Raw genomic sequence first — 24,348 nt, forward strand, 5'->3', positions numbered from 1 at the left:
ATAGGAACCTCTAGTGCTTACACAATTGCAGGAACCTTCCCTCACTTGCGGGCTGTATTTCTGTCCCTTCAGTGTCTGCTGACACAAACAAAATCTTCATTCTAATGTGGTTCATCATTTCAGCCATTTTCCTAACAGTCAGAGCTTTCTTATGTCCGGAAACTCTGCCCTTATCCCAGCTCTGCGTAAATCTCTCCTGCTTCCCAACTCTGTGTAAATCTCCCCCCACTTCCCAGCTCTATGTAAATCTCTCCCCCTTCCCAGCTCTGTGTAAATCTCCCCCCACTTCCCAGCTCTGTGTAAATCTCCCCCCTTCCCAGCTCTGTGTAAATCTCCCTCCACTTCCCAGCTCTGTGTAAATCTCCCTCCACTTCCCAGCTCTGTGTAAATCTCCCCGCTTCCCAGCTCTGTGTAAATCTCCCCCACTTCCCAGCTCTGTGTAAATCTCTCCCCCTTCCCAGCTCTGTGTAAATCTCTCCCCCTTCCCAGCTCTGTGTAAATCTCCCCCACTTCCCAGCTCTGTGTAAATCTCCCTCCACTTCCCAGCTCTGTGTAAATCTCCCCGCTTCCCAGCTCTGTGTAAATCTCCCCCCGACTTCCCAGCTCTGTGTAAATCTCCCTCCACTTCCCAGCTCTGTGTAAATCTCCCCGCTTCCCAGCTCTGTGTAAATCTCCCCCACTTCCCAGCTCTGTGTAAATCTCTCCCCCTTCCCAGCTCTGTGTAAATCTCCCTCCACTTCCCAGCTCTGTGTAAATCTCCCCGCTTCCCAGCTCTGTGTAAATCTCTCCCCCTTCCCAGCTCTGTGTAAATCTCTCCCCCTTCCCAGCTCTGTGTAAATCTCCCCCACTTCCCAGCTCTGTGTAAATCTCCCCCACTTCCCAGCTCTGTGTAAATCTCCCCCCACTTCCCAGCTCTGTGTAAATCTCCCCGCTTCCCAGCTCTGTGTAAATCTCCCTCCACTTCCCAGCTCTGTGTAAATCTCCCCTTCCCAGCTCTGTGTAAATCTCCCCCCTTCCCAGCTCTGTGTAAATCTTCTCCCCACTTCCCAGCTCTGTGTAAATCTCCCCCCACTTCCCAGCTCTGTGTAAATCTCCCCCCACTTCCCAGCTCTGTGTAAATCTCCCCCCACTTCCCAGCTCTGTGTAAATCTCCCCCCACTTCCCAGCTCTGTGTAAATCTTCTCCCCCCCTTCCCAGCTCTGTGTAAATCTCCCCCCACTTCCCAGCTCTGTGTAAATCTCCCCCCACTTCCCAGCTCTGTGTAAATCTCCCCCCGACTTCCCAGCTCTGTGTAAATCTCCCCCACTTCCCAGCTCTGTGTAAATCTCCCCCCTTCCCAGCTCTGTGTAAATCTTCTCCCCACTTCCCAGCTCTGTGTAAATCTCCCCCCACTTCCCAGCTCTGTGTAAATCTCCCCCCACTTCCCAGCTCTGTGTAAATCTCCCCCCACTTCCCAGCTCTGTGTAAATCTCCCCCCACTTCCCAGCTCTGTGTAAATCTCCCCCCACTTCCCAGCTCTGTGTAAATCTCCCTCCACTTCCCAGCTCTGTGTAAATCTCCCCCCACTTCCCAGCTCTGTGTAAATCTCCCCCCACTTCCCAGCTCTGTGTAAATCTCCCCTCTTCCCAGCTCTGTGTAAATCTCCCCCCACTTCCCAGCTCTGTGTAAATCTCCCCCCACTTCCCAGCTCTGTGTAACTGGCGTCCCGCACTGTCTTTCAAACGCTGTGTGGTTTACACTTCCCCTTGAGATGCACAGCCCTGAGTCCGTGTGAGGGTGGGTTGGTAAGGGGGTTCGGTTTTCATTGTACGCACCTGCCCATGTAGGAGACCTTCCGAGCTGCCTGTCTGTTCACACCTGGTTTTGATGACCTGTGGAGTCATTCCCAGGTCGTCATTCCGTGGTTTACCTGTCCGGCGTTTTGTTTTGAGACGGTCTCACTCTCTCACCGAGGTTGGAGGGCAGGGGCGTGGCTTCAGCTTACTGCACCTCCACCTCCCACGCAGCTGGGACTACAAGCGTGCGCCATCGTGCCTGGCTTATTTTTTAATTTTTTATAGAAACAAGGTCTCCCAGTATTGCCCAGGCTGGGCTCAAGTGATCCACCCGCCTCGGCCTCCCTCAGTGCTGGGATCACAGGCGCGAGCCGCCGCCCCCGGCCCCTTGTCTGTTCTTAACGCCCGTCACGTGAGCTAAGTTGCTGCAGCTTCCTGTCCAGATCTCAGGTAAAATAAGTCTGCTCACTTTGATCTTTTTCCTAAGGGTATTCTTGAACTGATTATTTTTTTTCTTGTATTTTAAAATCAGTTTGTCTATGGAATTGAATCTGTAGATCAAGTTGGGAGAATTAACAGTCTAAATTATTGAGAGTTTGACTCAATGAAAAACACGTTTTCTAATTCTCGGGTCTTCTTTAATTGCTCTTTACAATGCTTTATAATTTCTACTGGGGGTCTCACACATCTTTCACTGGAGCTACCCCAACTCTTTGCCTTTTTTCTGACGACATTATACATGATACCTTCTCCTTCCTTTTTTTTTAATTTGAGATGGAGTCTCGCTCTGTGAATCACCCAGGCTGGAGTGCAATGGCGCAATCCCAGCTCACTGCAACCCCCACCTCCTGGGTCAAGCGTTTCTCCTGCCTCGGCCTCCTGAGTAGCTTGGATTACAGGCATGCGCCATCACATCCGGCCGATTTTTATTTTTAGTAGAATTGGGGTTTCACCGTGTTGGTGAGGCTGGTCTCGAATGGTCTAAGATTTGATTTTCCATTGCTTGCTGCTGTAGGGATGTAGAGCGTCCTCACCCTGTGAAGGGTCCCTTCCTGTCACTGTGTAGGTCACTTTGGGTTTCACTGCCCGTGTGCCCTGTGCTGTTGCTCCTCCCTGCTGGCCTCTGGCTGTGTCACCAGGGCGCGCTCTCTGCCACACAGAGGAGCCCTCCCCACAGCTCTGGAGTAGTCCTGGACTCACAGAGGGTGCAGGTCCCAAACCGAGAGTGTTTGGAGGCAGGAGTGTTGCAGGAGTGTTGGGCCAGGCATGTCCAGCGAGGGAGCACTGCCCAGCTCAAAAAGAGCCCTCCTCACAAAGTCAGTCACCGAGCTCCAGCAGTGCGGTGGCCCTGGCACGGCGCCTTCCTTCTGGGCTGGCTTAGGGCAACGGCTCCACCGGGCGGGCCCTCCATGCTGTGCACTCTGGCTGGCGGTCGTTCCAGGCCGCAGCATCCTGGGATTCTCTTATAGAGTAAACCGCGGGGTCGCCTTGCCACTGCTTTTCGCTCCCTGCGCCGTGGGGATGCATCGGGTCAAGTTACGCAACATCAGGAAACTCAAATTGGATTAAAAGCTCAGGTCGGCTGTTGGCTCCTGGGAAAGTGCAGAGTCACTTGGGGCCACCCTGGCGGGCTGCAGTCCTCTGCTTCTCCTGGCTCAGCTTGCCCACCCCGGCTTCCCCCGGCTTCCCCCAGGGGTCTCAGGACATCAACCAGCAATGACCATTGTAACGCCCCTCCCTGTCCCAGGGCAAGGGCAGTCAGACGCTGCCTCTGCTGCCCTCCCAGTGAGCCGGGAAGGACCGCTCATTTGCCGCCTCTCCTCCTCACACCCACTGACCCGGGGGCTCACTTCTTCCAAGAGGGTTGAACTTTTTCCGCTCACTTCTGGATCTTTCACCTATATAGGACACATATTTGAGGGCAAGGTGGGATCGGATGTTGATTTTTGGCCATATGGATTCCCTGCTGCCTCAGCCCACAGCCGGTCTCTCTACCAGACCGCATGCCACTTGCAGGCGGTGGCTGTGCCCATGACCCCGCATCCCGGTGCGGTGTGGGAACTGAGGAAAGATGAGTGGGAGGAGGAATATTCCCACTGGACCCTTTCTCCTGGGCCGATAGGATGTCCCTGCTGCGCTCAGCTTCCCTCTGTGACCAGAGGGCCTGTGGAGCCTGAGCTGCTGTGTGCAGCGCCAGGGCACAGACGGAGCGGCCGGGGGCCTGAACTGGGCCTCCAGCAGGCGAGTCCACACACCCCATCCCAGCTGGCATGGTATCAGAGCCCAGACTCGACTCAGCTCTCAGGGTGGCCTACCCTGTCTCTGCATCAGAGATATTACTAATCCCAAAATGAGCATTTGAAATCATGATTGGGACATTTGTAGGAGGCACACTCTTACATGGGTTCCCAAAGGTGAGACCAAGGAACTCTGGCACCGTGAGGGCGCCTGGCCAGGGCCAGGAAAGCTCAGCATCTTCCAGACATGAGACCAGTGTGCCTGAGCCGCCAGAGCAGGGGAAGGTGAGTGGCCACTGGTCCCCACTGGCACCTTTGTCTGTCTAGACTGAGAGGCAGGATAGCCGGCTGTCCAGGGCACTCGCCGAGGCCGGGCTGTGTAAGCTCCGGAAGGCCTCTGAATGCAACTGTGACAGGCAAGAGCTTGAAATTACAGAAGCCTCCCCTGCCCTGGGTAGCCTCAGGGACATGATGTGCATGTGAGGCTCTCACGGAGAACGCGGCAGCTAATCAGCCCTGTCACTTCCGCCGTCCTGGCCTCGTGAAGCCTGATGTAGGCACTGAGCTGTTAAACAGGATAAATCAAGTTGGGGCTGCTCCTGCCCCCCCCCACTGTTGTGCCTCCCACAGCCATGTCCCCCAGACAGCTGAGGCCCCGGGTGCAGCCCTGGACAGAGCTCAGCTAACGGGGGCATAGCCAGAGCCACTGGCCGTGACAGCACTCGCTGCAGCTGCGAGGCCCCCGATGGCGGTTTGCTGGCAAGGCTTCTGCCGCCTTCTCGGGGCAAGCAGTGGCACACAGGAGAGAGCTCGGGGCACCTGTCGCCAGCCACACTCACAGCCATGTGACTGTCGTTCTGCGCTCCAAGGCATCTGTGGACCATCTCTACGTTAATATCCAAACCTATTCGTCCACGCCCCAGAAAACAAGCCTCACAACCCGGGCGTCACATGACACCTTCACGCATAGGCTCTTCCCTTCAAGTCTGAAAGGAATGTCATTCACTGTTATTTTTGGCTAGCAGGAAAGTAGATGACGGGTTACCAGTCTGGTGGTCGGGAACCTGGGCCTGGAGTCATCTGGTCACAGTTCAGGGTCATCGTCCCGTGCCACCTCATGTGTAAAGAGAGGAAGAGCTCGTCCTACTGTGTTAGGGCAGCCTGGATTTGTGTATGGAAAAACGTGGGGCCACGGCCCTGTGTGGCCACTGCTTCCTTGCACACCACTTCTTACTAGGACAGTACTCATTCTTCTAGCACTCTGTGGATTTGAATATATTTTTAAAAAGAGTAACTGCAAATTTATCAGAATTTCACTATAATGGTACCAGTTTTAAACAGATTTTGCCAATATAATCAATATAAAAATTAAATGGCTGGGTGACATGGCTCACACCTATAATCCCAGCACTTTGGAAGGTGGAGGTGGTGGATCACCTGAGGTCAGGAGTTTGAAACCATCCTGGCCAACATGATGAAACCCCATCTCTACTAAAAGTACAAAAAATTAGCTGGGTGTGGTGGCGGGCACCTCTGATCCCTGCTACTCGGGAGGCTGAGGCAGAAGAACAGCTTGAACCCAGGAGGCAGATGTTGCAATAAGCCAAGATCGCGCCACTGCACTCCAACCTAGGCAACAAGAGTGAAACTGTCTCAAAAAAAAAAAATTAGGCTTTGATTCTGGTCAAATGGAGTAGGGATACACCCCCCTGCTCCTCCCACTGGGCACAGCTGGGACTTCTGCACAGAGTGCCGGAACAGCTCCCTCGGGACCGGAAGGTGGCAGTGGCAGCAGGCTGGAAAGGAGTCTGTCCCGGCAGGGAGCTTCCCGCATCCTCACCGCCCTTGCCGCTTGGCCTGGACTCCAGGCAGCCACACACCCAGAAGTGCAGCCACAGAGAAGCTCCATGTTTCTGTCTGAGGTTGGAAAGGGAGCCCCTACTGGTTGGTATTTGCTCCAGCTTCCAGTCTCTCTCATCCCCACCCCCAGGTGATCCTGTGGCAGCAGTGGCTTTGAGGGTGCAGCAGCATGACAGACTGGAAACGCAGAGGGCAGAACCTTTCTCTCTGACCAGAGGACCTGTGGTCCCAGAGAATGGGAGGGCCCTCCCGGAGCCATTTCCCATCCCTGCCCTCCTGGGTGGGGGGGTCCTCCTGGAGCTGTTTCAAGTCTCTGCCCTCCTGCCTCTTGGCCCTGGACAGGATGCAGGTGCAGGAAGTTTCTGGCACTGTGACAAAAGCCAGGCCCTGGCCAGAAAGCCTGGAGATCACAGAGAGGGGTGAGTTTGAGAAAGAGATTTCATGAAGTTGTATGTGAATTCCTGGGCACCACCTGCACTTTCTGTGTGTGGACCTGACCTCAGACAGCACAGCGAAGCCTTTGACAAGGGGACGGAGGGTTGATGAGCCCCAGGTCGCAGCCGGCACGGGTGGCAGACACATGACACAGAGCTAAACACCAGTGCAGACGCTCTCAGAACAGAACTGGCGCTGGAGCCGCGGCCCACAGAGGCTTTGGAACTAACTAGAAGTACTACCTGACAAACATGTCATTGTCCTGCGTAAGATTTAAGCAATAACCGGAGCGTTGTGGCAGTTTCAAACAGACCAGGCAACTACTCGACGTCCCTACTCAGCGTAGGAAGAAATAGGAACTCTCAGCCTCTTGGGACAGGAGATGAGCAATGGATGCCAGCCTGGGATCCTTCCTGGGTGGAGGGACCCCACAAGATCCTCAGAGCAGCTGTGCCACCATGCTCCAGAAGGAAGGGCAAGCCCTCTCAAAGTGAATGGAAAGATAGGAACGCTGTGCAGGGAAAGCGAAGGTTTTTGTTTGTTCTTTTGAGACAGGGTCTCGCTCTGTCGCTCAGGCTGGAGTGCAGTGGTGCGATCTCAGCTCACTGCATTCTACACCTCCCAGGCTCAAGTGATTCTCCCATCTCAGCCTCCCAGCAGCTGGAACCACAGGTGCAGCCACCACACCTGGCTAATTTTTAAAGTTTTTTGTAGAGATGGGGTCTCTCTGTGTTGCCCGGGCTGGTCTTAAACTTCCTAGACTCAAGTGATCTGCCTACCTCAGCCTCCCAAATTGCTGGCTGTACAGGTGTGAGCCACTCCACCTGGAAAAGAAAATAGAAGATTTAAAGAACAAAATGGAAATTTTAGAACTGAAAAATCTAATAACCAGACCTAAAAATTCATGATTAGACTCAATAACAATTGAAGTGACAGGGCACAGAGTCAGCAAACATGAGGGCAGCTCAGTACAAAGAACTGGGTGACAGAAGAACTGGGAGAATCATCCACGCCGAGCGACAGAAGAAGACCTGGGAGAATCGTCCAGGCCGAGCGACAGAAGAAGACCTGGGAGAATCGTCCACGCCGAGCGGCAGAAGAAGACCTGGGAGAATCGTCCAGGCCGAGCGACAGAAGAAGAACTGGGAGAATCGTCCAGGCCGAGCGGCAGAAGAAGACCTGGGAGAATCGTCCAGGCCGAGCGACAGAAGAAGAACTGGGAGAATCGTCCAGGCCGAGCGACAGAAGAAGAACTGGGAGAATCGTCCACGCCGAGCGGCAGAAGAAGACCTGGGAGAATCGTCCAGGCCGAGCGACAGAAGAAGAACTGGGAGAATCGTCCACGCTGAGCGACAGAAGAAGAACTGGGAGAATCGTCCACGCTGAGCGACAGAAGAAGAACTGGGAGAATCGTCCAGGCTGAGCGACAGAAGAAGAACTGGGAGAATCGTCCACGCTGAGCGACAGAAGAAGAACTGGGAGAATCGTCCACGCTGAGCGACAGAAGAAGAACTGGGAGAATCGTCCAGGCCGAGCGACAGAAGAAGAACTGGGAGAATCGTCCACGCCGAGCGGCAGAAGAACTGGGAGAATCGTCCACGCCGAGCGACAGAAGAAGAACTGGGAGAATCGTCCACGCCGAGCGGCAGAAGAAGACCTGGGAGAATCGTCCAGGCCGAGCGACAGAAGAAGACCTGGGAGAATCGTCCACGCCGAGCGACAGAAGAAGACCTGGGAGAATCGTCCACGCCGAGCGGCAGAAGAACTGGGAGAATCGTCCACGCCGAGCGACAGAAGAAGAACTGGGAGAATCGTCCACGCCGAGCGGCAGAAGAAGACCTGGGAGAATCGTCCACGCCGAGCGGCAGAAGAAGAACTGGGAGAATCGTCCAGGCCGAGCGACAGAAGAAGAACTGGGAGAATCGTCCACGCCGAGCGGCAGAAGAAGACCTGGGAGAATCGTCCACGCCGAGCGACAGAAGAAGAACTGGGAGAATCGTCCACGCCGAGCGGCAGAAGAAGACCTGGGAGAATCGTCCACGCCGAGCGACAGAAGAAGTCCTGGGAGAATCGTCCACGCCGAGCGGCAGAAGAAGAACTGGGAGAATCGTCCACGCCGAGCGGCAGAAGAAGACCTGGGAGAATCGTCCACGCCGAGCGACAGAAGAAGACCTGGGAGAATCGTCCACGCCGAGCGACAGAAGAAGACCTGGGAGAATCGTCCACGCCGAGCGGCAGAAGAAGGGCTTAGAGAAATGAAAGGAGCTTCCGAGACCTGCAGAACAATCCTGGCACCATAGTACATGTGGTTTTTATGTGCACATGGGGTGTTCACCAAGGCAGGCCATATTCCATGTAAAAAACTAAAGCCTAACAAATTTTAGAATAAGGTATTTTCTGATCACAGTAGAATTAAACTGTAAATCAATCACCAGAGATAACAGGAAATTTTCCTAATACTTGGAAATCAGAACACACGCCTCTAAATAATGCTCTATTCAAAGAGAAAGTATCAAAGAAAATTAGAAAATACTTTGAAGTAAGAGAAAATGAAAAAAAATCTAAACAAACCAGTGCCTCTAGAGAAATTTATAGCATGAAATGCATCCATTGGAAAAGAGGAAAGGTCTTCAAACAGTAATCTAAGCTTCCACTTGAAGAAACTTTAAAAAAAGAAAAAACAAGCAGAAGGGAGTGAATAATCAGTTAAGACCCAAACCCAATAAAACTAAAAGCACAACTAAGCATGTTCAAATTGGAGCAGCTCAGATGAAGGAAGACAAAAACAATTATGGGTTTCAAGAGCTTAAAAGACTGTGGCAGTTCTCTGCCACCTGCTTTGGTTTGATGGCGTGAGAGCCCGTCCTGTTTCCATGGCATTTGTCTCTGCATCCTTTTTGTTAGCAAGACCTTCTTGTGGTGAGTGGTTTTTCTCTGGCTCTTCTGGGAGCTGGTGGATTTGCAAGTCACATCCAGCCTTTGAAAGCAGGACTGTGACTTTATTCTCCAGTTGCCCTCCTGGAAAGCTCTAACCCGCTGGCTGGGCGTGGCCCTGGGCCTTGGAGGGCAGGGGAGCATCTGCGTCACCGAGGTCCTGGCCCCACACGCCTTCTCCTGCCACGGCCCCGCACCCAGCTCCGTGCCTCCTCCTCGGGCCCCGGCACACAGCGGACCCCCAGCAAACCCTCAGAGACCGAGTGAATGAAAAACACAGGAGTGAATGGTGTGGGGGAAGAGAAATAGGACTGCAATGCTTCTGAGTATGGAGTTCAGAAGTTGCTGAATTTCAGAACGTTCCATGAGGTCCTGGAAACAGCTGGGCTCAGTGCTCGTGGTGTCTGTCTGTCTAATCCTTACACACATACCGCACCCCACCTGTGGGCCAAGACTGGTGCTAGAAACCGGGGATTCAGAGGTGAATGGAGGAGACAGCTGTGCCCTCTGCCCTCTCCATGCCAGGGTGGGCCCCAGGTGACTGCAGCAGGGCCAGGGGAGACGGGGTGGCAGGTGCGGGCCTGGCAGGCAGTGCACTCCAGAAGAATGCCCTGAGAAGTGGGTGGGAGAACTCACCCTCCCTGCAAGGGAAGCCTGGGAGCCAGTGGGAGAGCAGGGGCGGTGACAGACAAGGCCTGGGGGGGGCAGGCGCCAGGTTCTGGGTGGGAGGCTCAAGGCCGGGATTGAATGGCGCAGCAGTGGGAAGGTACCCAGGGGTTTCAGCACAGGGTGAGTCCAAGCTTAGAAGCTCCCTGGCGGCGGCCAGCAGCCGTGTGCTCCCGAGCAGGCCTGCCCGGGCCTGTTCTTCAGCAAACTGAGAGAGCTTCCCTCTGTCCTGATTTCCTCCTGAGAGTTTTGATTTTTATCATGAGTAGGTACTGAGTTTTGTGACAGGCTTTTCTGCATGCATTGATATGATTGTGCAGACTTTCCTTAGTCTGTTAATGAAGTAGGTTACACGGATAGATTTTCCAACCCAGAGCCAGCCTGGCATCACAGGAAGAATGGTTACAGCATATAATTTTTGTGGCATACTGCTGAGTTCTATTTGTTCATGCTTTTTGGGTGTGAAATGATTTAATCAAGCTAAGTAACATATCCATCACCTCACATACCTAACTTTTTTTGTGGTGAGGATCAAGCGATCCTCCTGCCTCAGTCTCCCAGTAGCTGAGACCACAGGTGCTCAGTACCACACCCAGCTAGTTTTTTCAATAATTTATAGAGATGGGGTCTCTATATTTCCCAGGCTGGTCTTGAACTCCTAGACTCCAGCGATTTGCCCGTTTCAGGCAACAGCCTAGGCAACATAGAGAGACCCCATCTCTACAAAAAACTTAAAATCTACTCGGCAATTTTCAAGCGTACACTATTCTTACCATAGTCACTGTGCTGCACGGTAGCTCTCCAGCTGTTTTCCTTCTAACTGAGCTTGTGTGAGTGACCAACAGCTCCTGTCTCCCCAACCCTGCTGCAGCCCCCAAAGCCACGAAACCACCCTCTGCTTCTGTGAGATGCGCTTTTTTAGATTCCACATGCGTGAGATCGTGCAGGGTTTGTCTTTCTGTGCCCGGTTCATTCTGGGTAGGAGGCTCAGGGCCGATTTATGTTACTATGCCCTGCAGGTTCATCCGCGATGTCACAGATGACATCGTTTCTTTGTGGGTGTGTCTGTGTGTGCGTGTGTGACACTTCCTTTATCTGTTCATCTCTTCATGAACACTCAGGCCGATCCTGTGGCATCCTGGCGGTTGCAGTCGTGCTGCCATCACCATGGACCTGCAGTGTCTCCTCAGCGTAGGGACTTGAATTCCTTCGGGGATATGCCCCGAGTGAGATTGCTGGATCCCATGGTGGTTCTATTTGTGGCTTTTTGAGGAACTTCTGTGCTGTTTTCCATAACGACTGTACTGACTTAGATTCCCATCAACAGTGGACGAGGGTTCCCTTCGGCCCACAGCCTCGCCAACACCCCCCTTTTGTCTTTTTGATACAGCCCTTCTAACGGGCGTGAGCCGATATCCCATTGCGGTTTTCATGTGATTTTCCTGATAATTAGCGATGTCGCATACCTTTTCGTGTACCTGTTGGCCGTTTGTGTGTCTTCTTCTGAGAAGCTTCCATTCCATTTCTTGGCCATTTTTTAAAAATCCAGTGTTTGTTTTCTTGCTGTTGAGTTGAGTTCCTTTGACAGTTTGAGTATTAGCCCCTTATAAGATGCCGCATGGTTTGCAAATGTTCTTCCAGTTCCGCGGGTTGGCTCTTCGCTCTGTTTGCTGAGCAGAAGCTTTTTAGTGTGATTCATTCCCATTCGTCTTCTTCCTGCTTTTGTTGCCTGTGCTTTCAGGGCCACACTTAAAAAAATCATTCACTAGGCCAGTGTCACGGAACTTTTGCCTTTGTTTTTTCTTAGAAGTTTTACAGTTGCAGATCTCACGTTTAAGTCTTTACCCCATTTTGAGTTTGTGTTCATAGGTGGTGTGAGATGAGGGTCTGACTTCGTTCTTCCACGTGGGGACACCCAGTTTCCTTCCCCAGCGTGCATTCCTGGTGTCTTTACTGAAGATGGATTGGCCGCCGCTGCGGGATCGCCCTCTGGGCTCCGTTCCCTCCACTGGCCTGTGTGTCCGTTTTTACTCCAACACCACGTTCTGGTCTTCAGGCTTTTCTTCCTCTGCTTACTTCGGTTTATTTTGCCCTTTTATTAGATTGTGAAAACGAGAGCTTAGATGATCGATTTGAGGCTCTTCTGTCTTCAGACGTGTGCGTTCGCGCTGAGGGTCCCCTCGCAGCGCTGCTGTAGTTGCGTCCTGCAGTTTTTGATATGCTGTGTTTTTATTTTCATTCAGGTCAATGTATCTTGATGTTCCTCGGGATTTCCTCTTTGACCTGTGGATTGTTCGTGTACGTGTTTGATTTCCAAGTGCTTGGAGCTTTTCTTGTTATCTTTCCATGATGGATGCTGGTTTGATTCAGCTGTGGTCAGAGAACATCCACTGCTTTCAATTCTGTTAAATTGATTGAGGTTTCTTTTATGGCCGAGGCTGTGGTCTATCCTGGTATACATCCTCGGCCTCAGGGGCCCCCTGCCGTGTCCCACAAGTCTCAGGGGCCCCATTCTTCAGCCCGTTTTCCCCCTCTTGTTTGGGTTGGGTGATTTCTGTGTTTTTCCGACAGCTGCCTGGTTCTCTGCCCTGACTCTCACTCTCCACGGGGCTTTCTGGTTCTGTCATTTCCTTCTCATTCTCCGCAGCTCCCATTAGCTCAGCGGGAATTCACTTCTCCATGGAGGCATTACATTTTCTCGCTTGTTTAAAGAGGGTTCCTGCTTATTTGCCGAAGCATTTTTAGGAGGGCTGCTTTCCTCTTTTTGTTGGAGGATTCCAGCAGCTCTGTCATCTTGGGGCTGCTGTCAGCTGTCTCTCATTCAGTTTGAGATCGTTTGGGTTCTTTGTATAACAGGTGATTTTCTGTTTGAAATCTGGACCTTCTGAATATGTGTTATGAGACTCTGAATCTCATATAAACCTTCTGTTTAGCTGGCAGCTTCTGATACTTCTCCAGCAGGGGAACCATGAGGTGAAAATCCAGGATTTCCACTCGGCCTCTGCGGGTACCGGGGCAGAGGCCGTGGCGAGGTGTGGATGCCTCATTGCCTCTGGGCAAGGGTGGGAGCTCTGGCACCCTCGAGGTCTCTTCAGAAACCTCCCGGCTCAGAGGAGGGGGCTCCCTCATTGCTGCTCCCACATCACCTCCACTGACACCAGCGGCAAGGACTCGCCACCTGCGGGGATGAGAGCCCCTTCCCCTGCTCAGCCTGCCCTGAAGCCACCCTGGCGTAGGGTTCGGGAGCCTCTTTACAGCCTGGTGAGGGTGGAAGTCCAGCCTCCGTACCCGGCCTTTGCTGCTTTGGTGCGGAGGGGCACCGCGTCCTCCGTGATGCTTGGTGGAACGAGTGAGTCACTGCTAAGCATTCCCAGCCTGCCATGCTGTCCGTCCACTGACCCTCTGGCTGGAGACAGCAGACTTTCGTTGGGGCCTTTTTCTTGTCTGGGCCTTTTGGCTTTTCCAGTTTGTAGCTTTTCCACTTCCAAGTCTGAGATACACAGGGAAAGCCTAGGAGATTCACCACCGTGCCGTTCCCTGGGTGCCCTGGTCCCTGGCTAGTTTCCTTCCCTAAGCATTCCAGCCTTCCTGTGTTCGCTGTGGATATAAGATCCAGGCTCTTTTGTTGTTTTTAGCAGGAAGGGTTGGGAAAAGCCTGTGTGCTCCGTTTCCCAGAAGCAGCAGCCTCGCCACACCTTTTGTGCACGTGGCATCTGAGAGCACAGACGCCAGAGCTGTCGGGGCTGCACCAGCTTTGCCGTGCCCAGCTGCATCCCCAGAGCAGGACCTTAAGCCTCTGCAGCGTCAGTCCTTCCATCTGTAAGACGGGGTGACGGTGGCCCCACACCTCACTCAGTTAGAGGGAGAAGTAAAGGCGTCAGCAGACACCAGCTGTTGAGGACAGGCCCAGCCAGAAGCAGACAGGAGCTCCATGGCGTGGGGGACACTGTCACAGTGGCCTCACTCCCCAGCTGTGCACACGTCGGTGCTGCTTTCCAGTGGGCACGCAGCAAACAGCGTTGCCATTCTGTGCACCTACTCTTCGAATGTCTATGCCCGTTTTTGTGGGAGGAGAGATTTCTGCAGATGTAATTTCTAGTTTAAAGATGACGAGTTTTTAAGGCTATTGGTGCATTCCGCCAGCTCGCCCTTTATAGAGGCTACAACTGCTACCCACTCCCCAGCTTCCTGGAGCGCTCTGGCTTCATGATGACCTCACTGTTGTCACTCCTGCTCTCATCGACAGATTAGTACCAGCCGCGGCGAAGAGACAAGCCAGGCTCTGGGAGGTCGGGCCGCCTCTCCCCGACCTGCCCTGACAGCTGTGCCCGCAGCTCTGTTCTCAGGGAGTGGTCCTGCATCGCTGCTCACCCGTGGGCCTTTCTGGAGGGGCTAACGGTTCTCAGGGTCCCTCAGGAGCACTGGGGTCACTCTGCTGGGCACCTGTCCCGACTGTGTGCGCAAATCCCGGGGAGGCCACACAGGGCAGAGGGGCTGGTTCCCCATGGCCGAGCCTGCTCTGTGAACCTGGCCCTCCTCGGCTCCTGCAGCTCTTCTGCGTCACGAGTTTCTGTTACTTTAAGTATGACGATTCCTTTCTTGGGAAGGCACCTTGTTTATGGGTTTTTCTTTAAGGACAGCACAGAGCCTAAAGCTTAGTAACTGCTTAGGAAATATGTTAAAAGAAGTTACTAATTGATTAATAACTGGTATTGCCTACAGGGTGGATTTCAATCTGCTCCTTTCATTTATGGGTGCTTGCGGTGGGAACCAGGGCCGGAGCAGCACACCCTGCTCCTGTAATCCCACCTCCCGTGCCACAGCAGGGCGGACTCGCCCGTCACCGACCCGGGTGTCCCAGCCGGGGCAGGCAGCTCTCCTCCTGGAGCAGACGTCGCCCTGCCCCACAGCGACGGCGTGAGACGCCGCAGGCAGCTCTCCTCCTGCCAGCCTCCTGCTTGCAGCTTCAGTGCTTTGAGAACCGCCTTTGGAGCTGAATTCCTAAATCCACTGTGGGTTTTGAGTGAAGGTGAAATGAATACACGTGTTACACATGTGGACAGTATCTACACATAGAAGGATTATAAAGTTTACACAGGAATAGCCCTCGGATGTTAGCTTCCTAAATACGCCTCTATGGGCTTAATGCCACTTTGCCATAAACAAGTAAATAAAGGAATCCTTCTTTCTGGCCTGTGCTCTGTTGCTCGACTGCGGCTGCCCTAATCTTCTGGGTCTGCCTCCACTTTGGAGACAAAGGCTGATGTGTGTGGGAGCGGGGGTGCAGGCAGGCGCGCTCGCAGGGCTTCAGAGAGGTGGTGAAGTGGAGAGAGCAGCTGTGCCTGCGACGTGTAAGTGCCTGAGCTGCCGGGAGCAGCTGCACGCAGGCTGGCACCCTCTGATTTGAGCTTCCTTTGACTGCGTAAGTCCTTCAGTTACATCGAGCCCAGGACCTGTTTAGAAGCTGTCAGGACCATCTTCTCTACTGCTCTCCTGATGCCTCCCTTGTGAAGACCCAGCCCAGCTCTGAATGCAGGGATGGCACCGGTGCTTCCTGGCACACACAGCTCAGAGCAGGAAATCGGGTCTCCACCTTGGGCAGACAGCAACGGTCCCGGCAGTGTGGCCGCCTGGTCCCTTCCTCTCCTCCTCATGCCAGGCCCAGAACCAGCCTCCTTCTCCCTTCTTCCACAGCCCGCCCTTAGGAAAGGATGCTGGGGAGCCTCAGGCCTGGCTACGTCTTTCACTAGCCTGGGGACCTCTGAACGTTCCTCTCTGAGTCTCCCTGCCAGGGCTCTGGCGGCGATCCGTTGAGGTGGCTACAAATGTTGTTGCCATGAGAGCTCTCGGGCCTCAGGCGCGTGGCCATCTGCCTGTGCACTGGCGTCCAGGGAAGAGCATTCAAGTACATGTAGACTTCCCCTGCAGGTTCTGATCCCCCAGATTCTCTCCTGCATGACCTTAAAGAGCAGATCCTTCTGAAAACCAGAGGGAGCTATAGAAGTCAGCGTAGTTCCCAGGCCTATTTCTGCTCTTTCTCAGAGCTGTGAGTGGCTCCAGCCAGTCACCCCATTCCTCCAGTAGCCCTGAGTAAGGAGTGCTGTGTCCCTGACCTTGGTGCATGGCCCACGCCGGGGGCCTGGGCTGCGTCTGCCGCTGCCGGCACTGGGAGACGTGGCCTCGCAGCTGTCACAGGGGCAGTTTCTACTGGCTCCTGTGCCGTGGGAGAGAGTGGAGCAGACGGGCCATGAGGGTGGCAGGCAAGCACACGGAGGGGTCCTGCCTGGCTGCATCCTGCAGCTAGAGAGCACGGCACACCCACTGGCCGGCATCAAAAAGGCTGACCGGGCCAGGTGTTGGTGGGGCGTGAGGAGCCAGAACTGCGTACAGCTGAGGGGAGCGTGGCTGATGGAACCGCCGTGCCGCAGCCTTGAGCAGTTTCTTAGGAAGCTCCACGCCGGCTACCTTAGGGTCCAGCCGTCCTCTTCGAGGTGGTACCTTCAGGAAATGAAGCACTGCGCGCAGGCGTCCAGAGCAGCTTTACGCAGGAAACAGCCCGAATGGTCTTCACTGGGCGAATGGGAGAGCAAGTGTGGATGGAATTCTAAACAGAAAGGAACTGTCGATGCGCTCAGCAGCGTGGATACACCTTCAGTAAACACTGAGAGAAACCAGACACGGGAGAATACTTAGGATGTGATTCTGTTTGTATCAACTTCTGAAACTCCCAGTCTATAGTGACGGCAAGTGGGCGACTGTCAGGGGACAGTAGCGGGTGTAGCAGGAGCGAGGACCGCAGGGGACCGAGGACCGCAGGCTTCTGTGAGCTGCCGTGGGGCGGCACCAGGTGTATACAAGGGCGAGACTAAGTAAGTGCAGCTCGTAATGATCAGTGACACCTTTAAAAGGCCACAATGCCACGTTACACACGCAAGGATAAACTGTGTCGGTCTGTGCCGCGCACGGGACCATCAGAGCTCTCTCCCAGCACCTGCTCCCCTGCCCAGCCCCTCCTTCCTCTGCGCCCCTTTGACCTCAGGCATTGTCTCAAATGCGCCACCTGTCACCCGGTGGAAACAGCCCCTGAGGCGGGACGTCCACACAGCTTGCATTCCACAGACCTCCGTGCCAGCCTAAAATTACCAACAGGGTCAGAATCTAATTTAAGGGGGTTTATTCAAAGTCAGTTGGAGGCTAACCCACCTGGAAACACCAACTCCAGAGGAATGGAGTCTGCCCTCGGAAGCAGGGAGGGGAGGTGCCCCCAGTTAGGCAGAGGCCGAGGGGCTTTTAGCAGGACCTTGGTGTCCTTCAGACCAGGTGGGCGCACAGTCACAGTCACAACATTTGACTAATGATGGGCAGTGCCCGTTTTGGGAAGGGTGCATTTGACACATCAGAGGGTGCGGCAGTCACAGTTTCTGGTTTCTGATCTAAGCAGAGCGGGACAAAGGGGAAGCGAAATCCATGAGCGTCAGGAAGTTCTGCCTTCGGTTAATTCTCTCCAGTCTCCGTGCAGAACAAGGAAACAGCGCGTCAGTCCCTGCCCTGAGGAAGGGGAGCGGCAAGTGCACGTGAGGGGCGGGTCCCGTCTCCCTCGGGGCGTGAGGGGCATGGTCCCATCTCTCACTGGCTTAATGTGCCCAGACCATGTTCCTGTTCACACCTGGGGGTAGGGGAAGCAGGCCCAGGCGACCCACAGGGCCTTGGATGAGGCTGCAGCTGAGGCCGGCCCTGCCAGGGCTGACCCAAAGGCTGTGTTTCACTGGAGCTCCAACACTGGCCCTGTGTCCTGCCGTGAAGATCTGCCCCCAGGTCTGTGCACGGACTGCCGCCACTCCCAGGCCCCACGCTCAGCCCGCTTCAGCCTGTGTGTCCTCAGAGCACTTTCACTGCATCCACCTGGGTCCCCTTCTCTTGGTGGCCGCCCCCGCTATGGGTGCCAGGACCCGCTCCTGTGTGAGCTGGAACTGGGCGCAGGGAGTTGTGGGGAGGGGGCCCCATGAGAAGGGACCACGATGGAGCAAGGACTGAGCTTGGGAAGGAGGGTGTTCTAGGCCCAGGCGGTGTGGGGGAGGCTCAGGGGAGGAGAAGCACTGGGGGCTGTCACCCTCAGGGCCTGTGGCTAAACTCTGACAGAACAGGAAGCTGATGGAGAGGTGTCTTCAGCGGGGAGGGAGGGGGCGAGTGGGGCTCTGTGTTGGTGATTTGATTGGAAGCATTCCTGGCGGGGAAGGAGGGGGCTTTGTGTTGCTGGTTGGAGGCGTTCCTGGCACTGGTGACAGCAGGGCTGGAGGGTGGGGCAGGGCCTGGGGGCAGTGGGGTTGGAAGAGGGGACAGAAAAGCTCCGATTCTGCCTCAAATGGTGGGTGGGGCTGCTGGGTTGTTAATGCATGGGATGGGGGTGGGACAGGAGTCATGCTGGTCACATATGTCAAATGTGGGTCTGAAATCCCTGTGGCGACAGCTATAGGCTGTGGCCTCTGGGATCTGGAGCGCAGAGTGTTCTGGGCCAAGGCGCCTCTGAGGATGCTGGTCCACAGACCCCCTGGGCAAGTGCAATGGGGAGGTAGGTGGGAGCCCTGGGTGCAGACGGGGTGGAGGGAGGTGGGTGGGGATCCCAGCTGCAGATGGGGGTAGGAGAAGGCAGCCAGTGAGAGCCCCAGGTACAGACAGGAAGGGAGGCAGGTGGAGGCCCCGGTGCAGATGGGGGGCAGGGGGGAGGCGGGTGGGGCCCAGGCCCTCATAGGATGACTGCGTGTGCCTCTTCTACCTCTCTCATTGCGTGGGCTACAATGTGCTAAATCTCCAGCACTGGACGGGACAGAGGGAGGGACCACGGGCCGGAGCTCTGCCTGATTCTGGAACACAGTGTGGGCTCTGCATCCTGAGGAGCGGCCAGATGCCTGTTGTCAGAGTGTGGGCTGCTGCAGCCTCCACTTCAGCCGTATTTCCTAGTAGCCACTGAGCTGCCCCGTGGACTCTGGGCAGATGCCAGTGTTCGCTGGGAAGGATGGCAGCAGCCGCGGAGGTGGCAGCAAGGCCAGGGCACTTTGCAGACAGCATGGACGGGCAGGTGCCCAGGGACGGGCAGAGGGCGGCTGACGCCTCGTTCACCCTGGCCTTCCGAGTGGTCTGAGGCTCTGGGAGCTGCTGGCTGGAGCAGGGTGGGTCTTCTGAGGCCCCAGGCACTGAGTCCCAGGTGACCTGCACTGCACAGGACGGGCCCTCACTCACGCTGCCCTTGCAATGAAGAGGCGCCGGCTGCAGCTCGCTGGCCTGTGTGACGGATGGAGGCTGACAGCCTGGAGCCCCAAGCACCCCTGGCAGGAGCTGACCCACTTTCCCGTCCCTGGACTGGAAACCTTGACATAACAGATGGCTGCAGGGCCCTGCTGTCCCTCCAGTAGGGAGGAGATGTTTTTAATTAAAAAGGAGGCACAGAGCTCCAGAACGGTACAGCAAGATCCAGTCCGTGCGTGCTGCTCCGTCAGCACCCATGGGTGAAAGGGCACAGCCGGGCTTATCTCAGCGTGTCCACGTGAGCACAGAGGTGCTTATCAGGGGCCACGCCATGCATTTGAACTGATAGTCTCCTCTTCTTTCCGAGATCTTTCTTCACCAAAGACCTACTTGGAATGAGTCACTGAAGCGGTTGCGTGAGCTGTGCTGTCCAGCAGAGGTGTCTGCGGTGCCGGAAATGGCCCCTCTGCGCTTCCCCCCGGCCCCCCGTCAGCTGCCGCCGCCCACACGAGCCAGTTGGCACTTTAAATGTGTTGTGAATTTTTAGTTTTCAATTTAAAAAGCCGCATGCGGCTGGTGGCTATCGTGCTGCACACTGAGGCTGGAGCGCTCATCTGTGAGGACGAGCTTGAGAATCTCTGTGCTGTGTAAAGTCCTCGTCACGTGCCATGTTGAAGTCACTGAGTGTTGATGAAGTTACCTGTAAATGCGTTTTCAAGCGCGGGTACAGACAGCGTGTTACTTTGTCAGCACAGAGGTGCGTCCGAGGTGTGGGTCCCGTCCGGCCCCCGACACGCGCAGCTGCTCCCTAAAGCTTCTCCTTGGTGCCGCGCAGGCGGTCGGAGCGGGCTTGGCTTCTGTGCTGTATCTTTGTGTTTTTCTTTTCGCATATTTTTTTACAGAACTATTTTATTGAGAAAAAGAAAAAAATCCTTTGCCTCAACTTTTAACCCGTGGTGTCTTCTGTGTGAACCGGCTGAATAAAGGGCAGCTCGGTTACGGGGGGTGGGGCTTCACAGGGCTCTGTTCCTGGCGGATTTTGAGAGGTGTTGCCCTTCAGCGAGGGACTCGGCAGAGTCCAGTACCTCGGAGCAGGGTTTCCACGGCGCCGCACGAAGTCGCCCTGACTGTCCCACGAGTCCTTCACTTTCACCGTCATCATTCTTTGCCGGTAAATCGTAAATTGAGGCCTTACTTTGCCCAGCGGGCCCAGTCAGCTTGTTGAATGACGGTGCGCAGCAGGGGCATGACGGCTGCAGACAGCACGGTGTGGGCGGAAGGCACTTGCCGAGAGCTGCCAGGGACACCCAGCCACGTGGCAGCTTAGTTGACGGAGACTAAGTCACACGAAGCATGAGGGGATGAGGACGATGGGCTCGGGGCGTGAAGGACCACCTCCCACACCTTGGCAAGGGGACTCTGGCATCCCGCCACTGTGCATTGAGGCCACAGCACGAGCAGAGGGCAGAGCTGCAGGGCGCTGGGCCTCACAGAGGTGGCTCCTGCCACTCACTCGCTGCTGAGAGAGGTGCTCCTGTGACCCTGGGCAGATGCAGACGTTGGCCAGGGGATGGGGTGGCCTGCCCAGCATCAGGAGCAAGGCAGCTGTGGGGCTGTGCCCAGACCCAGAGGCCCAAGGCCCTCCCCTGGACTCCTGCACACCTTGTGCCCAGCAGGCGAGGCCTGGTCAGCACGTGGCGGGTGGGCAGCCCCCTCCCTCTGCCACCTGGGAGGCCGGAGTGGTGGTGGCCCAGGACGCCCCCGATGTGCGTGAGCTGAGACTCTCCTCTCAGCAGCAGCTGTGTCTTCTCTCTCTCTCTCTAGGTGACGCCTTCTGGGCCCCGTCTGTCCTTCCTCACAGCACCCTGAGCGCCTTAAGCCACCACCCCCAGCAACATTTTGGCAGAAGGATGGAGTCCAAGGTCTCAGAAGGTGGCCTGAACGTGACCCTGACCATCCGCCTGCTGATGCATGGAAAGGTAAGAGGAGTGGCCATTGGCACTGTAGGAAATGTGGCCACAGCAGACAGAACGAAGACCCACTACCTGGGTCTTTGCATCATTTTTCAATCTTGTTTTAAGCAATCTCAAACTTACAAAGCAGTTACAGCTACAGGCCCTTCGAGACTCAGTGCCAGCATGCTACCTTCTGCACGTTTCCCACAGTCAAGGACCTTCTCCAGCACAACCACACGCAGCCATCAGTGTCAGGGCACCCGCGGAATGCGTTCCCGCCGTCGGGGCACCCGCGGGATGTGTTCCCACCACCAGCCTCCCCTGACCACACGCAGCCATCGGTGTCAGGGTACGCACCGGCATGTCCCACCACCGGCCTTCCTTGGTAACGGCCACAAAGTACCTCGCTGTCTTGAGTCCCTGCCTCCTGCAGTAGATCCCAGCTTTGTGCAGCTGGCAGTTTTGGCAGCGCGTGTGGGGCGCAGCATGTGTGTAGCACAGCACGTGTGGAGTGCCCAGGCCCTGGTCCGGGTCTCCTGGCCATTGGCAGGAACACAGCAGCAGCTCCGCCCCGGGCTGTACCCATCGGCCGCTCCGAGGTGCTCCTCTCCCCCCATGATAGGAAGTCCTGGACTTGGTCCTTGAAGCTGCGTCGATGTCCCACCTGTCCCCAGCCTTCCAGAGCCTGTGTTTCTGTCCTCTGGGACTCGGGTTGCTGTGTTCCTCCCCGGTTCTTCCTTCCGTGACCACGTGATTTGCTCTGATGCCCTTGCTGCCCCTCGCTGGCCCCGAGGCCCCATCCCCCTCTCTGCTGATCTTGTCCTCCCCGCCCTAGTCCTGGAAGCAGCCGTTTCCCCAGTGGCTCCTATGTGTGGTGGCGTGTTCTGGAAGCCAGGGTGCACTGTGCTCCTGGGCTGCGCATCTGCAGAGCACTTCCTTCCACGTTCAGCTCCCTGTGGGGAGCCCCAGTTCCAGCCCCACAGCACAGGGTCCGTCCAGCTCTTCCTGCCTCAGGTGTGTACCATGACCAAACTGACTGCCAGCACCCGTGCGTGGCCTCCTGCCAGGAGGAGGCTGGCAGAGGCTCTGGGCTTTAGCACCCGCAGCACTGCCGCATCCTAGATTTCCGGAAGACACGGCCTCCTCCCGGGGGGAAGGTGGTGCTGCCCACACCCAGAGCGTTCATTTCTGCAGTGGAGACGGAAGGACCTGCCTCTCCCCCAACTGTGGGTGTCAGGAGCAAGGCCGCGTGGCAGATGGGGCTCTCCCTGAGGCCAGGTGCATGCCCCACTCCAGCGCAGCAGCCACGCCACCCAGATGCCCTCTGTGGGGAAGGTGCCCTGATGACGGGGGCCCCTCCTTATGTCCAGTGGCCTCTGCCTCCACAGACCCCTCTGCACACGCCATCCTCACGGCCTCACAGACGTCATCATCACTGCCCCTGCTTCAGGTGACAGGCCACAGTAGCACCTGCCTGTCAGCTCTGTCCCGCTGCCGGACAGGGAGACACTGGGCCACTCGGTCCAGCAGGAGATGTGTGTCCCAAAACCGCCTCGGGCTCGCTGTCAGAACTGGCAGCATCTTGCAGCGTTCCTTTGAACAGGCTGCCTTCTAACTAGGAGTCAGGAAGCAAGAGCAGAGCGATTTTCTTAGTCACCATTGAAGAGACTTTATTTTTCGTGCATTTCTTCCAGGGTTTCCTGGAGGCCTGAAGTGTGTAGGTGATGCTCCTGAGTTATTTATCGGGGGCAGTCAACTGCCCTCCCACAGGGCACCTAGTCAGAGGCAGCCCAGCTCTGGCCTGGTCAGGTGGGCACCGAGGAAGCCCCGGCTCAGGGCCTCTTATAGGCAGCCGAGCTTGTGTGCAACGCCCTGGCAGATTCTGAATTCTCCCCTCTTCACTGACACCAGGAGGGTCCCCTCTTCACTCACACCGGGAGGGTCCCCTCTTCACTCACACCGGGAGGGTCCCCTCTTCACTCACACTGGGAAGGAAGGTCCCTCTTCACTCGCACCGGGAAGGTAGCCTGCTTTCAGCAGTCTCTGCCTCCCGTTTCACTCGCACCGGGAAGGTAGCCTGGTTTCGCAGTCTCTGCCTCCTGTTTTTCTCCTCCTGCTCTATGACACCGTCTTTCTGTGATTCTTTTCCTGCAGGAAGTTGGAAGCATCATCGGGAAGGTAATTATTGATTGAGTCTCTGCCTCTCTTGGGGGTCTCTGTAAGGGGACAGTGAGGACAGCAGCCACCCTGGGTGCTAGGTGGCACCCAGTAGGCGCACCTTTCCTGGTAGGTGGGTGGTGTGTTCCATGAAGTCAGGACCCCAGGGGTGCTGCCTTTAGGCCACGTGACCGCGGAGCTCGTCCCTGGCTCTGTGCAACCGAGGGGAATGGCCTGGTAGCCTGGCTGCCCCTGCCCGCGGCCTTGGTGGCCGGTCCTTCTTTCCCGGTTGAAGACCCCACAAAGAAGGATTTCCCACAGCTTCAGCCGGCCGTGTCGTCTGGGTGGTCTCCAGGAGTGCCGGCAGAGGCAGCAGCACCCGACACTTCCCTTCCAGATGAGGGCTGGCCGGGGAATTAAGGCCCAGTGTGGAAGCTGCATCGTGAGGCTGAGCAGTGAGGGCCTCCCCGTCCTCGTCGCACTTTCACCACTCCAGGGACCTGTGTCCTTCCCCTCTGTCCCACCATGGGGGTGCCTCTCATAGCTCATCGTCCCGGCTTCCTCACGAGGGCTTGAACGAGCACGTCTCTGAGAGCCACCACCTCTGGAGGGGAGGGCGGCGAGCCAGAGTGCAGCCGGCCACGCGGGGCACCTGAGGGCACGCACACTGCCCGGTGCCATGAGTTAGCTGCTGTGGGAATCAGGTTGGGCCCACCCCACCCTTCCCAGCCATATGCCTTTGGGTGGGTGCACTTGCCTTCCTGTGCCTCAGTTTCCCATCCGAATGCCCCCTAGGGCATGGTGGGCATGGAGCCTGGTCTCCAAGGAGGATGCTCGGCCGTGTGGGCACACGGGGCAGGCTGCTACCCACCCACCCTGGGCCGTGCCGTCCTCAGAGCCAGAGGTGCAGAGGCTGCCCCGTGTGCCTCGAGCCCATGCATGCCCTCAGCGGAGCTACAAGGGACGCCTTTTCCTTATCGTCTAAATGTTTATTCCAGAAAGGAGAAACCGTGAAGAAGATGCGTGAGGAGGTGAGTGTGGCGGGTCCCCATCTGTTCACAGCCGCTTCTGGGCGGGCGGGGGGAT

At 56.0% G+C, this 24,348-nt stretch overlaps 1 protein-coding gene across 22 annotated transcripts in view; it reads left to right on the top strand.

Moving 5' to 3' along the window:
- Positions 1 to 24,348, top strand: part of PCBP3 (poly(rC) binding protein 3) — a 290,673-nt gene that overhangs the window by 196,670 nt on the left and 69,655 nt on the right. For 21 of the 22 annotated variants that reach the window (XM_064380239.1, XM_064380246.1, XM_064380240.1 and 18 more), the window contains 3 exons: positions 20,975 to 21,129; positions 23,260 to 23,283; positions 24,261 to 24,293. In XM_064380239.1, coding sequence (XP_064236309.1) covers positions 20,975 to 21,129; positions 23,260 to 23,283; positions 24,261 to 24,293 — 212 coding nt within the window. Of the gene's footprint in view, positions 1 to 1,918; positions 2,226 to 20,974; positions 21,130 to 23,259; positions 23,284 to 24,260; positions 24,294 to 24,348 lie in introns of those variants that run through there. The other variant, XM_064380251.1, reaches the window with a different exon arrangement.

This window comes from Aotus nancymaae, unplaced genomic scaffold (genome assembly GCF_030222135.1).
Source record: "Aotus nancymaae isolate 86718 unplaced genomic scaffold, 86718_ANA_hifiasm-v0.15.2.pri h1tg000022l_1, whole genome shotgun sequence".
NCBI classification, from domain to species: Eukaryota; Metazoa; Chordata; class Mammalia; order Primates; family Aotidae; genus Aotus; species Aotus nancymaae.